Here is a 14,748-nt window from a genome sequence, read left to right as displayed (position 1 = left end):
TGAAATTGGGTAAGTTTGGACTTAAAATGCATGAAAATCAACCGAGTCTTGATGAGGGACGTTTTTCCACTGAGTAGTTAAGTTAAAATCAGCAAAGTCCCGATGGAGGACGTTTTTCCACCTCATTTTGGGCATCAAATTACCTATTCAATGTTAAGGACAAGTAGAGTCCCGATGGAGGACATTTTTCCACCTCATTTTGAGCATCAAATTACCTATTCAATGTTAAGGACAAGTAGAGTCCTGATGGAGGTCGAATTTCCACTCCAAGACTAAGTTTACAAGCAAATGAAGTTGTTATTGTGGAAAGTCCCAATGACCAAAGAATCTCCACTCAGGACACAACAATGGAAATCAAGACAATCTTGATGGAGATCATTTTCCACTGGGCTCACAAGGTGAAAATGTATGAAGAGAGTGTGAGTTCTGATGACCCATTATTTTCCACTCGAGGGAAAAGTGACCAAAACAAGGTAAGTCAAGCAAGAAATTTGTGTCCTGATGGAGGTCGAATCTCCACCTGGGGCATAATTATATGGATATGACCGAATTTCATTGGGAATGAAGTGTCCCAATAGACCTCGATTTTCCACCAGGCTGATATGACATTATACTTATCCCACATTTATTATGGAGTGGAACAAAATGAGGTAAGAATGAATAAACATGCAAGTGGGTGAGGAAAAGTAATGTAAGTGTTTCAAGGATTGATTAGTCCGTATGCCCATCGAATTTCCACTTGAGACCAAACATTGGAATGATAAAGAGAATAACACAATGAAATCAAAGGAAATTGAATTTGAAATGAAATTCAAAGATGAAGTAAAGGAAAGTCAATATAGATGGAGATTAAATTTGTCCTAATGCTGATCAATTCTCCAGTTGAAGGCATGAATGGGAACGAATTATTGCAAATTTAAATTGTCTCAATGCTGGTCAATTTTCCACTATATCATTTTGAAACCATATTTTATGCCACATTCATTATGGTTTTGCAAGAATTGGAGGAAAACTGAATAAGTTGTGAATGCATTCAATGAAACAAACATCAAATAATGAAATTCAAGGCAAAGTTGGCTGGAAATGGAGAAGAGACTCCACCATTAGGGGTGCCTTGCAGCATATAAAAGGAAGACGCCATTTGCCAGCCAAGGCTCATTTTCTTCGGGGAAAATCACATCAGCCCCAGTCATACAAATCCAGATTGCATCAGCCACTTGAATCGCATAAGGAAAAAAAAATCGGGCTGGTCAAAGACCAAAGCCCTATCGATTGCATTAAGAGGACGATTCTAGACTTTGTCTCAGACCTTTCACACTCAGAAATCAGACTTAGGTAGCGAATTTGGTTGCAGCATCATTCCTAATTCTGAGTTGGAGGATATATTCATACTTACAAATCATAATCGGACCTCAAGTGAATTATACAGGGATCAAGCGAATTTTACAAGGACTGAATTGTCCTTATGAGGATTTATTCTCCACCATTGCATTTGGTAGAGGGAATTCAAGAGTACCAAATTCAAAACAAGAAGTGATCTGTCCCTATGACCAGCGAATTCCCACCGATGAGGACTCAGTTTAACATGAAATTGGTCCCCATAGGATTCGATTTTCTGTTAAGGGTTCAAAGCTATTAAAGATCAAAATGAATTAAGGATTTATGAGTCCCTAAGGAAATCAAGTTCCCATTCTCATGTGGTGAAAAGATTGATGGCACTTTCATTCATTTCATAGATGTTTGATTCAATATTTGTTTGTTTTGCAGGTCTGCTACAAGGAAGGGAAGCATGATGATCAAGGCTTGAGGTGAAAGATGATGCAGATTGCAAGGATACCAAGGGCTCAACACTTCAAAGCAACAAATGATGAAGGATCAGCTCCAAGATGACAAGCAAGTGAAATGCAAGAATGAAGAAACCCAAACAATGCTACGAGGAGGAATCAAGGTTCAAATTCAAGAAAAGTTAAAGGTACGATTTGGAGAAAGGACTCTACAAGCATATTGCAAGGATCACATCACAAATGCGAATGAAGAAGATCAACATTTCAAGGATTGGAAGAGGATTTCAAGACAAGGATTTCCAAAAGAAAAGATGAGGACTAGCTCAAAAATGAAGAAAACTTCATGATGGTGAACAAATGAGGGAAAGACAAATCCAAGACATGAGCACAGTGGATTCCACATTATGAAGTAGGAACTACATCAAGGGATCTCAAAGTCAAAGAACATTAAGGAGGAAATAGTTCAAGGAATTCCCTTACATAAGGATGAAATGCAAATTATCACAAGGAATTTCAAACATCATGAAGAATGTTCAAGAGTTGATCAAGTCTACAAGGCAAGATGAGGTGGCATCCTAGTCACCAATCGTCCAATCAAAGGGTACCAAGTCAGCATTCATTCAAGGATGGAACAGGTGACACTTGGTGCTACATCAAATATTATTTATCCTACCTAACCTCATCTCTCATTGGTCAATGTAATGGTGGTTGTAGAAAACCCTAATTAGGGTTTTATCTTGTAATCTTGGCCATTGATCTCGAATCAATCTGAGCCATTCATTGTCATGAGACCTCTATATAAGGCTCAGTTTTCTCATTTGTAAAGGTTAAGATTTAACAGTTGAAGAGCTAGAAATTAGGAGAATAGATAGATTAGAAGTTAGAAATTAGAGTAGAGTAGGAGAAGAAGAAATTGTTGCTAAGAATTGTAAATGAATATACTCTTTCAATTGAAGATATGGTGAAATGTGTTGTTTCAACAAGTTGCATGGTTTCTACTTCTCATTTGCTTTAATGTTAATTAGATGAATGGGAGATTTAGTGGGTGCTTAATGGTGAAATTTGTATAGCCATACTACTAGCAGTTTGCTGATTGTAAACTTGCCTTGTGTGGTCAATTGGAATCATTATTCAAGCCTAACTTCAATTGTTATTTCTTCATTAATATGCATCGTCTTGATAGTGTTTATGTTGGTGATGGTGATTTGAACACCTTATGCTTGCCTTAGAAGATCGCACTAAACTTTGTGGAGTTGTTGCTTTGCATGACGAAGCAAAGGCTAGTTGAGTTTCACCAAAGATTGTCCATCCTTCTTACATTCCTAGGAGTAGATTAGTCTTCCTAAACCTTTCCTCCTTTTGTCCTTTTTTTTCAATTTAAGTTAGTTTAGGAGAGAAAGCATTACAAGATTGCAATATCAAATGATCAAGTTCCAACAACATTCAAGCATTCATGTACAACATAAGTCCCCTTGGATTACCAACAAATATATTCCCAACTGAGCTAATCCACGAGTCAAGACCTGACAATAGAAACCTTGGATTCATCCCATTTGATCTTGCAGTTTAGCATTTGGGAGGATTTTGTTCAAGAGAGGATAGAATACTTAGTATTTTATTTTGTGTTTGAGGTGCATAAAAAAACATCAATAGGATGGCCAACATGAAGAGTGTATAAACCTTTGCGAAACTTGAACAACATTCTAGAAAGGATTAAACACACCAAAATAATGAAAACCCAATCAAAAAACTTCATATTTCTTCATTTTGCATCAATCCCTTGTCACCAAACTCAAGCAAAACTTTGAAATCTCAATTTGAAATTCAACAACCAGCTAGGGTGGATCTTTCACCACTAGAACCAGTAACTAAAGAGGCTCATTCCAATAGCATCTCCTTATCTATGTGAAATTAGAATGCAAGGATGAGACCCCAAACTCCAATTTATAGAGTTGGAGAGAAAATTAGGACAATTCAAATTTAAAATATTTTATTCCCCTCAAAAAACCCTCACAACATCTTTTAAAAACACCTTCTCTCCCCCACCTTTCCTAGGCATCCCCCTTTTAGAGACATATATTATAAAATATATGTCACTTAAGTTACAAAAATAAAGTTACTTTTTTTCGAACACTTAAGCAATAAATATAAAACATTATTTCCATCACCTAAGAAATTTTGCCAAGGCACTGAAATTGAGAACACAATACACAAAAGCAAAGAGGGAAATGAAATTGAGACCAAGTGTCCAAAATAGCACTTACTAAAATTTACCATATGCCAAATATAGAAATGTCATTGAAACACACTAAAACTGCAAGATCGAGCTCTCCTTAGAACTCTAAGTCCCCTAACCAACTTCAAATAGCCTACAGGAACCCAAAAATAGGCTAATGGGAAGCACAACTGACTAGGTGCGAGAAAGGGACATTACACTTTGGGGTTAGCTAAACCATATTTTCCTTTCCATCCTCTTTTGGCTACAACATTGTAGAAGGTTGAACCTCTTTGAAAATGATAGTTCTATTGTACAAAAGTCTTTCAACCATTGGATCCCAAAACTTGTGCCCTTTAACCCCAACACCATAGATGATGAAAATACGCTTAACTACCTTGTTCTCCAACTTTGATCATTTCTCCTTAGGCAAATGGGTATATGCCTAATAGCCAAAAACATGAAGACGATCATTTGTCCAAGCTTCTTTAAGAGTCTTATCCACAAGAGCTGATGTGGGAGAACTATTAATTAGGTAATAAGATGTAGAGACCACTTTTGTCCAGAACTTCTACTCTAAGATGGCCCCACTATGCATACTCCTATCCCTCTTGATCAACATCTTGTTTGTTCCCTCTATAACCCATTTTTTTGAGGGTATCTGGAGTTGTCTAATGTCTTTATATACCATGCTCCTTATAAAATCTATCAAATGTTGTTTAAAAAACTCATTGCCATTATGATTTCTTAAAATTTGAACTTCCTACTAACTTTATTTCTACAGGAGCTTCAAACTCATTAAAATAATTGAAGACTTCGAATTTGCTTCAAAGGAAATATATTTATGTCTTTCTAGAATAGTCATCTTTGAAAGATATGTAATATAAAGATTTTGAGATTGAAGGAGCATGAATGGGACCAAATACATCAGACTGAATCAAGTACAACACCCTAGAAGATTTGTGAGAACAAGAGTTTTGTTAACCCCTCTACAAGATTTTTATTTTTTAGGGTCTTGAGACCCTTCTCACCTATGTGGCCCATCCTCTAGTGCTGTAAAATTATCTTCTCCATAGCTAACTTGGTTTTTGAATCAAAAGCATCCTTAGGTAACCAAAAAGCATGATCATTAGAAGTAGAGGTAATACTCCTTTTTGCTGCTGGTTCCAATGGTGAAGGTGTAGGTTTTCTAGATCTTTTCACTACAACAACAAAGAATTTTGCATTGAATTGTGTGTGCATCCAACCGAAACATGGTGTTCAAACAGACACTCTTAACAAGCACCATAGCTCCTTGCACCATATTACAACTTCCATTAGAGAAAACAACCTGCCTACTCACATCATCAAGCTTGCTAACTAAAAGTAGGGTTTGTGCCAAACTAGGGATATCCAGTACAACATTGATCCTTTTCACATATCCATTAGGGAATCGGTGCAAGTTCATGGTTAAGAATTTTAAGGGGAGAGTCATTTATGAGGTACAACTTCCCACCATCATATTTTTTATTCTTTAAAAACTAACCTTGATGTTAGTTCATGTGGAAGGAAGCTCTAAAGTCTACCTGTTGATGTGTTTTTATGCACATGCGAACACAAAATAAAATACCGAAGTATCTTATCCTCTCTTGAACAAAGTTCCCGACTGCTGAAGATCTCGTTGAAGGATCAGTCGGAGTAACTCCAAGGTTCTGTTATGTAGGATCTCTACGTGTGGATAAGCTCTTTGTGGTATGATGTGATTTTGCTGGAATCACAAGGGGACTTACACTTGACAACCTAAACGTCTGATTTGCTTTGAATATTGCTGGAACACAGGATTTCACTAGCCTAGACTTTTTGAAAAAAAAGGAAAAGGACGAGGGCGAGGAAAGGATCTAATTCTGACACTAAGAATGTAGGAGCAATGAATAACCTTTGGTGAAATTCTAACCAAGTCTTGTTTTGACATCCCAGGACCATCTCCACAAGGTTAGTGCGATCTTCGGAGGAAAGCTTTATGATGTTCAGATCATGGCTACAGGCATAGACACCATCAGGCTGATGCATATCAATGAAGAAGCGACAATTGAAGTTAAGCTTAAGCTGAATGATTCCAGTTGACTACACAAGGCAAGTCTGCAATCAACAAACTGCTAGTAGTATGGAAATACAAATTTCACCATCAATCAAACACATTTCTTCCACTCATCTAATACCATGAAATCAAATTTAAGAAGTATAAAGACCATGCAAATTGTTGAATCGACACATAGATTTCACCATTTCTTCAATGAAGTTTTACAAGTCTTTTACAACATCTTGGCAACAATCTTTGCCTTCTCTTTCTATTCTACTCTTAAGTGCTATTCTATCAATTGACTATCCACTATTAGCTAGCTATTCACCTTCTAACTTACTGACTAACTATTATTGACTAACTATTGACTCCCTGTTCACTAACTATTAGCTTTCTATTATCCTTTACAAATGAAGAGCCAGGGCTTACATAGTGCCCTCAATACCATTTAATGGCTTGGATCAATTTGAGATCAATGGCCAAGATTTTACAATGAAACCCTAATTAGGGTTTGTCACAACAAACTTAATTCTGACCAATGAAATAATTGCATTATTTGGACACATGTCTTCTCTGGAATATTCGACCAATGGATAGCCGGGGTAAGTACATCGAAGTTTGTGCCATCTCCCATGAGTCAGGTACATTGAATTTGGACATGTTGAGGTGGACCAACTTGATTGGAGGAGTGATGACTAGGATGCCACCTTGTCTAACACTTGGTTGATGCTCAATTTGGTGATGCTTTCCTTCAAATGCTGGACTGGAAGATAGATGGAGAAGGTCGTCCTTGTTGATGCTGGATTGGAGGAGGTCGTCCTTGTTGATGCTGGAGGAGGTCGTCCTTGTCCTGGCTTGATCTTCTTTGATGAGGGTCCGCCAAGTAATTGATCCTCTGACTCCGGGGCTGCCATTTGATGCCTACACAAAAGATTAAAGTTAGTCTTTGAGCATCAAACCTTAAAGCATAGAATTTAGGACCTTTCAAGAGAATGATTTAAGATATTAATTTGGAAATGACATGATAAATCCATAATTCTAATTTTTCAAATTAATGGCAATGAAATCAAAATAAATCTTGAATAAGAACTTAAAAATGATTCTTCATACCTTCTCCTTTGAAAGCCTAACTATAAAACCTTGGAAAATGAAGAAAGAAGACCGGATTTTGCTGGACAAGGGTTGAATTGTGGTCTTCCTTTGGATGAGTTACGCCTCAATTAGCCTTCAAAAGCTTCACCTTCTTTAGCCTCCAACATTTAGCAAATTCTGGGATTTAGCCTCCAACTTAGTAAGAAATTCGCCTCCAATCTGCTCCTCAAATTCGCATAAGAAGGAATGAATGAATGATTTGAATTTTGAAACAATACTCCTTCCTTATATAGGGCGCTCACCCTAATTCTTGTTGAGGCCGACTTGACAAAAAGGAAATAAAATGAAAGAAAACCCTCTTTTTGAAGGATGGCCGACTTGGCAAATAAAGGCAAATAACAAATATTGAGCGCTCAACTTAATTTTTTCATTTTTTTGAATTAATTTCAAAGCTTTAAGGGTGGATTTTTACATTTATTTTAAGGCTTGAAAATTAATCAATTCAATTACAAAGGCCTCAAATTATGCGAACTTAATTTAACCTCCCCAAATGTCTTAATTTTAGCAAGTTTGGTGAAAGTTTGGGAATATGGAGGTTTGATTGAGGCTTAATGGAGCTTCCTTTCTCCTTAGGCTTTGAAATATTCAATAGTGATGAAGGTCTAGGTTCACTTCAAGACTTGTTTGAACCCATCCAGGCTTGTTCACTTGATCAAATTGAAATTTTCTCAACCTACATTTTTGCAAATTTCCATGGCTTTGTCTTCACAATTTTGCAATTTGCCTTGGACTTAATCAATCAAGGTTGAATGATAGATTTTTTGATGATTTCGCCCTGGACCCTCTGGAAGGGTCAGGAGCGATTTTTTCATTTTAAGCTTACTCCTTCATCATTTTGTCTTGAATCCCTCACTCAAAGTTAGGCAATGGTTTTCCTCATTTACTCCATCCAAACTTGGTCTGTTTTTGCAAGGCAAAATAGGGGATTTGGAAATTTTGCCTTGGACCCTCTGGAAGGGTTAGGAGCGAATTTCACCATTTGGCTCAATTCCTTCACTTTTCAATGATTTCTAAACATGCCTAAGGGTTTGAATATGCTCATTCTTCCTTTCATGATGCCTTAGACTTCTCAATTTGACCAAACAAGGCAAGAAATACCCCTCATAGAGATTTTCGCTCTGGACCCTCTGGAAGGGTCAAGAGCGAAAAATAGGTTTTAAGCAAAATCCTTCATTCTTCAAAGTTGAAACTTCTTCAGGAGGCAAAAACAAGCTATTCTTCTTCCATTCATGCCTATGCTTTGACCTTTTTCATTGCAACATGAGAGCTATTGGGAATTTCGCTTTGGACCCCTTGGAAGGGTCAGGAGCGAAATTCACCATTTTGTCCAAAAATCTTCATTTCGCATGCTTCCAAATCTTTAAATGATGTCCAATCTTCACTCCAAGAGACCTTGCACATCACAATTTAGCCAAAATTAGTGAAAAATAAGCTCAAATAAGATTTTCGCTCTGGACCCTTTGGAAGGGTTAGGAGCGAAATCTTCATTCTAGGCCAAATTGCTCAGTGTTCAAGTTTCAAACCACTTCACAAGGCAAAATTAGATCATTTTCCAAGTTAGGAACAAGGTTTCAAGCTCAAACAAGGTGGCAAATGAAGTTTATGATGAATTTCGCTCTGGACCCTTTGGAAGGGTCAGGAGCGAAATTCCTTTTCTAGGCTAGAATCCATCATTTTTCAAGGTTTTCAAACATTTCCAAAGTCCAAACATGTCCACTTTTCCCTTCAAAATGCCTTGCAAATCAAAATTTGGTCAAATAAGGCAAGAAATGAATCCTAGGTTGATTTTCGCTCTGGACCCTCTGGAAGGGTCAGGAGCGAAAATCACTTTTTAAGCAAAATCTTGATCTTTGAAATCATCCAACTCCCTCTCAAGGCAAGAACATTCAAAAACACCTCCACACGTGCCTTGGAAACTAGGAACTTGGTCTTGATAAGTGATAAATTGAGGTGTCTAAGGATTTTCGCTCTGGACCCTTTGGAAGGGTCAGGAGCGAAATTCCTAATCTTGGCCAAAATCCTGACTTCATTTTCACAGTTTTCCATCCAAACAAGTGTTTTGCCCTCAAAGATGCCTGGGAACAAGTTGGTTCTAAGTTTGGGTCAAACTAGAATGTCTTATGGAGATTTTCGCTCTGGACCCTTTGGAAGGGTCAGGAGCGAAATTCGCTTTGGACCCTCTGGAAGGGTCAGGAGCGAAATTTGACATTTTTAGACTCTTCGTCAGGATAATTTTATGGAATATAACATTTAAGTATAAGAATTATACTTTAAGTTATATTCCATATATACTTTCAGGATGTTTGAGAGTGGTTTCAGACCTCTAGGAGTTATATTGCAAAATCTAGTTTTTGGAGGATTCTTCAGTTTTCCAGACCTAGTCAAATTTCAGGATCAGGACATTCTAGACTTAGCCAAATTTCAGGATCAGGACATTCCAGACTTAGCCAAATTTCAGGATTAGGACATTCTAGACTTCATCACTCACCAACTTGACCTAACTCAAGCAGAACCTGCTATCCAGGTGATCCCCCTGGCGACACTCGAAAGCTAAAGGCTAACAGACAAAACCCTAAAAGATCTAGAAAACAAACCCTAGAAAGCAAAAAGCAGGGGTCCCCATTTGCAATGGGGCGATGCGTGAATACGTCACAACACTACCAACCATGCACCTTTTGATGCATGCGTTGCCAAGACCGTGACAAAGGCATCGCAATCATTTGAGACTTTTTGGAATCATTATCTGAATTATGTTTCTAGTCTTTTCTGCAATGCTTAGGTTTGCCACAGTTCCAATATTAGATTTGGATCTCCCATGGGAGCTGTACTTAAGATTTTTCTTGTCCTTCTTTCCTTTCTCTTTCAATCTTTCATGAATAGCTAGAGCCTCCTTGGCTGATTCGAAAAATTCTCTGCATCTCCATAAGTATTGATGCAACTACCTCATTCATTTTGAGTTTAGAGGCAATATTCCTGAAAGCCATCACCAAGTGATCCCATGAGGGTATCAAATATTATAATGATTTCGAGAGTTGATATTATTATGTATCAAGCCTAACTGGTTGGTACACTTGTTCATACAATTTGAGTTTATTTATTCTGCAATTTGTTAATTTACTTGGGTTTGAGAGTTCTTATGTTTGGGAAAGATCACAATCAAATCTAAGTAAATATTGATTTTTTATCTATGCATACTTTTGCAGTCTTCATTGACTACTACTTTACTCATGCAATGTTTCTCTAGTTTGTGATTGCTGTAGATGATGAAGATAGAGAAAATGAAGGAGATCTTATCATGGCTGCTTCATCTGTAACCAGTGAAGCAATGGCTTTCATGGTGAAACATGGCACTGGAATTGTATGTGTTGGCATGACAGAAGAAGACTTGGAGAGATTGAGATTGCCACTTATGGTGCCCAAAAATGAAGAGGAGACATTTGTTACAGCTTTCACTGTGTCTGTGGTGTGGTTTTTTTTTAATTCTTATTTTTAAATTTTCTTCTACTTTTTTCCTTATTGTTTACTCATGTTTTCTTTCTTTTATTGTCAAAATTAAAGTGGAGAGCGTCAAATTGATATAGAAGATGATGGTTCATATGTTGGTTATCAGGATGCCAAAGTTGGCATATCAACAGGTATTTCAGCAGCAGATAGGGCAAATACTGTTCTAGCACTTGCTTCTTCAGATTCTAAGGCAGAGGACCTAAGGCGGCCTGGTCATGTTTTCCCAGTTAGATACAAAAAGGGTGGCGTCTTAAAGAGAGCTGGGCACACAGAAGCTTCTGTTGATTTGGTATCATTAGCAGGATTGAAGCCTGTAAGTGTGCTTTCTCAGGTTGTTGTTGATGATGGATCAATAGACCGCTTAACAAGGTTAAACAAATTTGCCATGGAATACAATTTACCAATCATATCCATTGCAGATCTGATGAGGTAAATTTGGTTTCTTTGCCATCTACTATGCAGTAGAGGAAGTATGCATAATTGAAATTTCAATAAAAGTGTGATAGAGTTCAGTTTCCCAATTTACTTACGAGCAAATAATTTTTCTGAGGATGAGAAAGTATTTATGTTTTCCATGGTTCAGCAAACTTGACTTGCTGATTTTCTTTCACCTCAGAGTGGCCTTATTTTATAAATATTGGTCTTGCAAACAAATACAAGGTCCTATAGAACATTGAGGTCATCATATGAAATGCCTGTTTTACATAATTGTTCAATTATAAGGTCAGTTTGATTTCCTGTTTGGAGGCACTCATCACTTGGTGATGTCTGTTGAGATTAAAATTTCACATTACAACTTCTTTCACCTTAGAGTGGCCTTATTTTATAAATATTGGTCTTGCAAACAAATACAAGGTCCTATAGAACATCGAGGTCATCATATGAAATGCCTGTTTAACATAATTGTTCAATGATAAGGTCAGTTTGATTTCCTGTTTGGAGGCACTCATCACTTGGTGATGTCTGTTGAGATTAAATTTTCACATTACAACTTCTAAATAGGTTTGTTTTATTTATAATTTCTTTCTATGAGAATTGAGATTCCTTTGGAACTTCCATCTTATTGGATATTTTGGCAAATTCAGTTGTCAATGTTTCTTAAGCTTAAATTATCCCTTTACAACTTACAAGTTTTCTTATTGAGAATTTCTTTCTATTGGCATTGAGATTTCCTAGGAACTTCTTCTTGGATATTTGGGCAGATTACATTGACTTATATGGTTCATTTACAGACATTCTTTTTTGGCCTAACACAAAATATTGATTGATGGTGAAATCCTTAGATGCAGACTTATGGTTAAAAAAACAGACATATGGTGCAAGGGTGCCATCTTGTTCACTCTTCAGTTTTTCTCTTATTTTTCTTTACTTGGGCTAATGTTTTCATTGGCAGTATTGATGATTCTGTGTGGAGGGTGAACAAAGGAAAACAAAATCCATACTTCATCCTCCACTTCTATTTTGTTTCTTTGAAGATATTAGTTCTATTTCACTGCCTGATAATTCTGCTGCAGCAATTTCTAATGACATCAAGTTGAAGAAGCTAGCTTTGGAGTTGCCTTAACTGTTCATACTTTGTGCAATCCAGATTTTAGTAGAAAATAAAATTTTTCTCTGCTTCTTTGTCTTTGAAGAAAATTTAAATTTCCATCTGTTTGTGTTTGTTATGTTTCCTTTCTAAGAGCATAATTTTAATTAGTTATTTAAATTTCTTCCAATATAATGGGATTTTAAGGTTGATCTTTGTAAATGCAAAACAATATAATGGGATTTTGAGTTGCAGGCAGGCTTGGAAATGGAAACTGAAACAAAATCAAATGAAAAAATTCACTATGATTTTACCAAAAGTATACAACAATAATGCAGATATATCTAGAGAGATATTACAGAAAGGAGAACAAATTGATCAAGCTGAGTATGAAGGAAATGGAAAGCTAATAGGAGACATAGAGAACCCTGAGTCAAACATGGGCAAGATGAAAGGGATCATGGGCAAAATAGAAGAGCTCATTGCAAACAAGGAGGTCACTAAAAAAGTGTCCTAGGAACTTTACTGCCCTACATCCTCACCACTATTATGGTCATCAGAGCTTTATGTAGAAGAGCTCATGAGAATGAAAAATAGACTCGATGTTGTTTGCCCTCTCAGGTGAATAACTCAGAACATACAGATAAAACACGTAATGCAGAATAATAATGCTATAGATAGCACATAAAATATAAGAGATGTTATTCCATTCATAATCGTCCCCTTTTACAAGTTACCTTCTAAGGTATATAAAGGTACCGAGGGGTGCGAGGGCCAACCGTCACACCCGTAACTACCATCCCCCGGTTACCGAACTAACAAAGACAATTACAACTTAATGAACTAGTTTTATTCGTGTATAATATTGCCACCAACATCATCCCCCCCAAAAAGAAAAGTCGTCTCCAGGCGACTTACAACAAAATCGAGAATACATGGGGACTACAAAACCCAAAATAAAAAACTAAGGGGGTGCAGAGGGCGTCCCTGATGAAGAAGGCGCCGGTGGTGGTGTCGCGGTGGACGCCAAGCACCCACGGAGCTCGTACACTTGCTCCGTCCTCCTCTTTAGATCCCGTTCCGCCACCATCTGCCGCTCCATGGCAGCCTTTACCATATAGGCTGCCTCCAACACCTCCTTATCCTTCTTGTCCACACTCTCCAGTGCACTGACCAATCGAGTCTCCAACTGCTCTCTGGATGCCCTTTCCTCTTCCAACTATATCAGCAAGGCAGACTTCTCTGCCACTAAAGTGTCCATTGCTGTTTGAGTCTGTGCCACGCTAGCCTCTAGCTCCCGAAACCTGGAAGTTAGCTCCTCCCGAGCTGTCACTGCTGCTACCCACAAGGCCTCAACTGTGGTTGCCATCTGTTGTGTCCTTCAAAGCTCAAGATAACCTTCGCGGAAGGCCTGCTCCACCTCTCTCACCAACGATTGCATTTGGGTCTCGCCAACCCCCTCAGTGAGGCGCCAAGCCTCCAACATCGCCAGGCTCTCCGTCTCAGGCCACCCGGCACACTCAAAACACCTCTCAAACTCCTCTCTGCATCCGGTGCGGGCAAAGGTCAACAACCTCTCCATCCGCTCAACCATGGCAACATCCGCCTGGAGTGCGACAGATGACACAAGCCGCTGTGCTCCCAGAGTCATCTCGGCAATGAACTACTCCAACTCTCCTGTACCTTGCTGTACTCCCACAGGCACCCCCTCCTCTCTGTAAGGACTGGTTACTACAACCTCAGGGGGTGATGCAGCCCTCTGAAGTGCCCTACTGCTCGGAGAACTCCCTTCCTCTAGATCAATAATATCCAAGGAATGCATGGTCCTGCCTGGAGATAGAGCGACCTCTCTTGCCGGTGCCACAGGTGTAAGCTTGTAACGGCTCAACCAGGCACTGAGGTCATCATGAAGAGCGCCTGCTTCCATCATTGCCTCCTGCATATAGCCTGGCAAACCTGACACATCCTGTCCTGGCACATCCGGCACATCGTGCACCATGGAAGCCTCTGCACTCGCCAAGGTACCCGACCCATCTTGCTGAAGTGAGGCCACCCTGAAGTTTGTCCCTGTTGTGGTCTCGACCCGCGGTGGTGTGATCGCTATCGTCACCCGAGGCTGCCCAAAGCTAGGAACGGGCACCGTGGTGACGACGCTCACTGTCCCGAATGACCGCGGCACCGCCAACTAACAAGTCTACGGTAGGCGTGCTGGTGTAAAGTGGACCTAGTGTGATGCTAAAACGGACCCTTCTGCACCTGTCGATTCCACTACCTCTTCTTCAGGCAACTGATCACTCCCTCTTCCTGCCAATCGAAAGCTCCCTCCGCTCACCTGTGAGGTGTCTGCAGATTCCTCCCTGCCGCTATCTGCATCCTCCTCTGCATCAGACTCTTTTGTGTCGGGCTCTATTTCTGACATGGCGGGCTTCTTCCTTTTTGTGCCGAGTCGTGCCTCCGCGCCATGTGCCAAGACGTCCAAGTGTGACTAGTAGAATATGAGTGGCTG

General features: G+C 38.9%; 1 protein-coding gene across 1 annotated transcript in view; it reads left to right on the top strand.

Moving 5' to 3' along the window:
* The window catches only part of LOC131065380 (probable bifunctional riboflavin biosynthesis protein RIBA 1, chloroplastic), a 51,584-nt gene that overhangs the window by 17,949 nt on the left and 18,887 nt on the right, over positions 1-14,748 (top strand). Inside the window, exons 3-4 of the mRNA XM_057999878.2 lie at positions 10,455-10,673; positions 10,821-11,143. Coding sequence (XP_057855861.2) covers positions 10,455-10,673; positions 10,821-11,143 — 542 coding nt within the window. The remainder of the gene's footprint in view (positions 1-10,454; positions 10,674-10,820; positions 11,144-14,748) is intronic.

Source organism: Cryptomeria japonica, chromosome 1 (assembly GCF_030272615.1).
Source record: "Cryptomeria japonica chromosome 1, Sugi_1.0, whole genome shotgun sequence".
NCBI lineage: Eukaryota > Viridiplantae > Streptophyta > Pinopsida > Cupressales > Cupressaceae > Cryptomeria > Cryptomeria japonica.
This window is presented reverse-complemented; position numbering and strand designations above follow the sequence as displayed.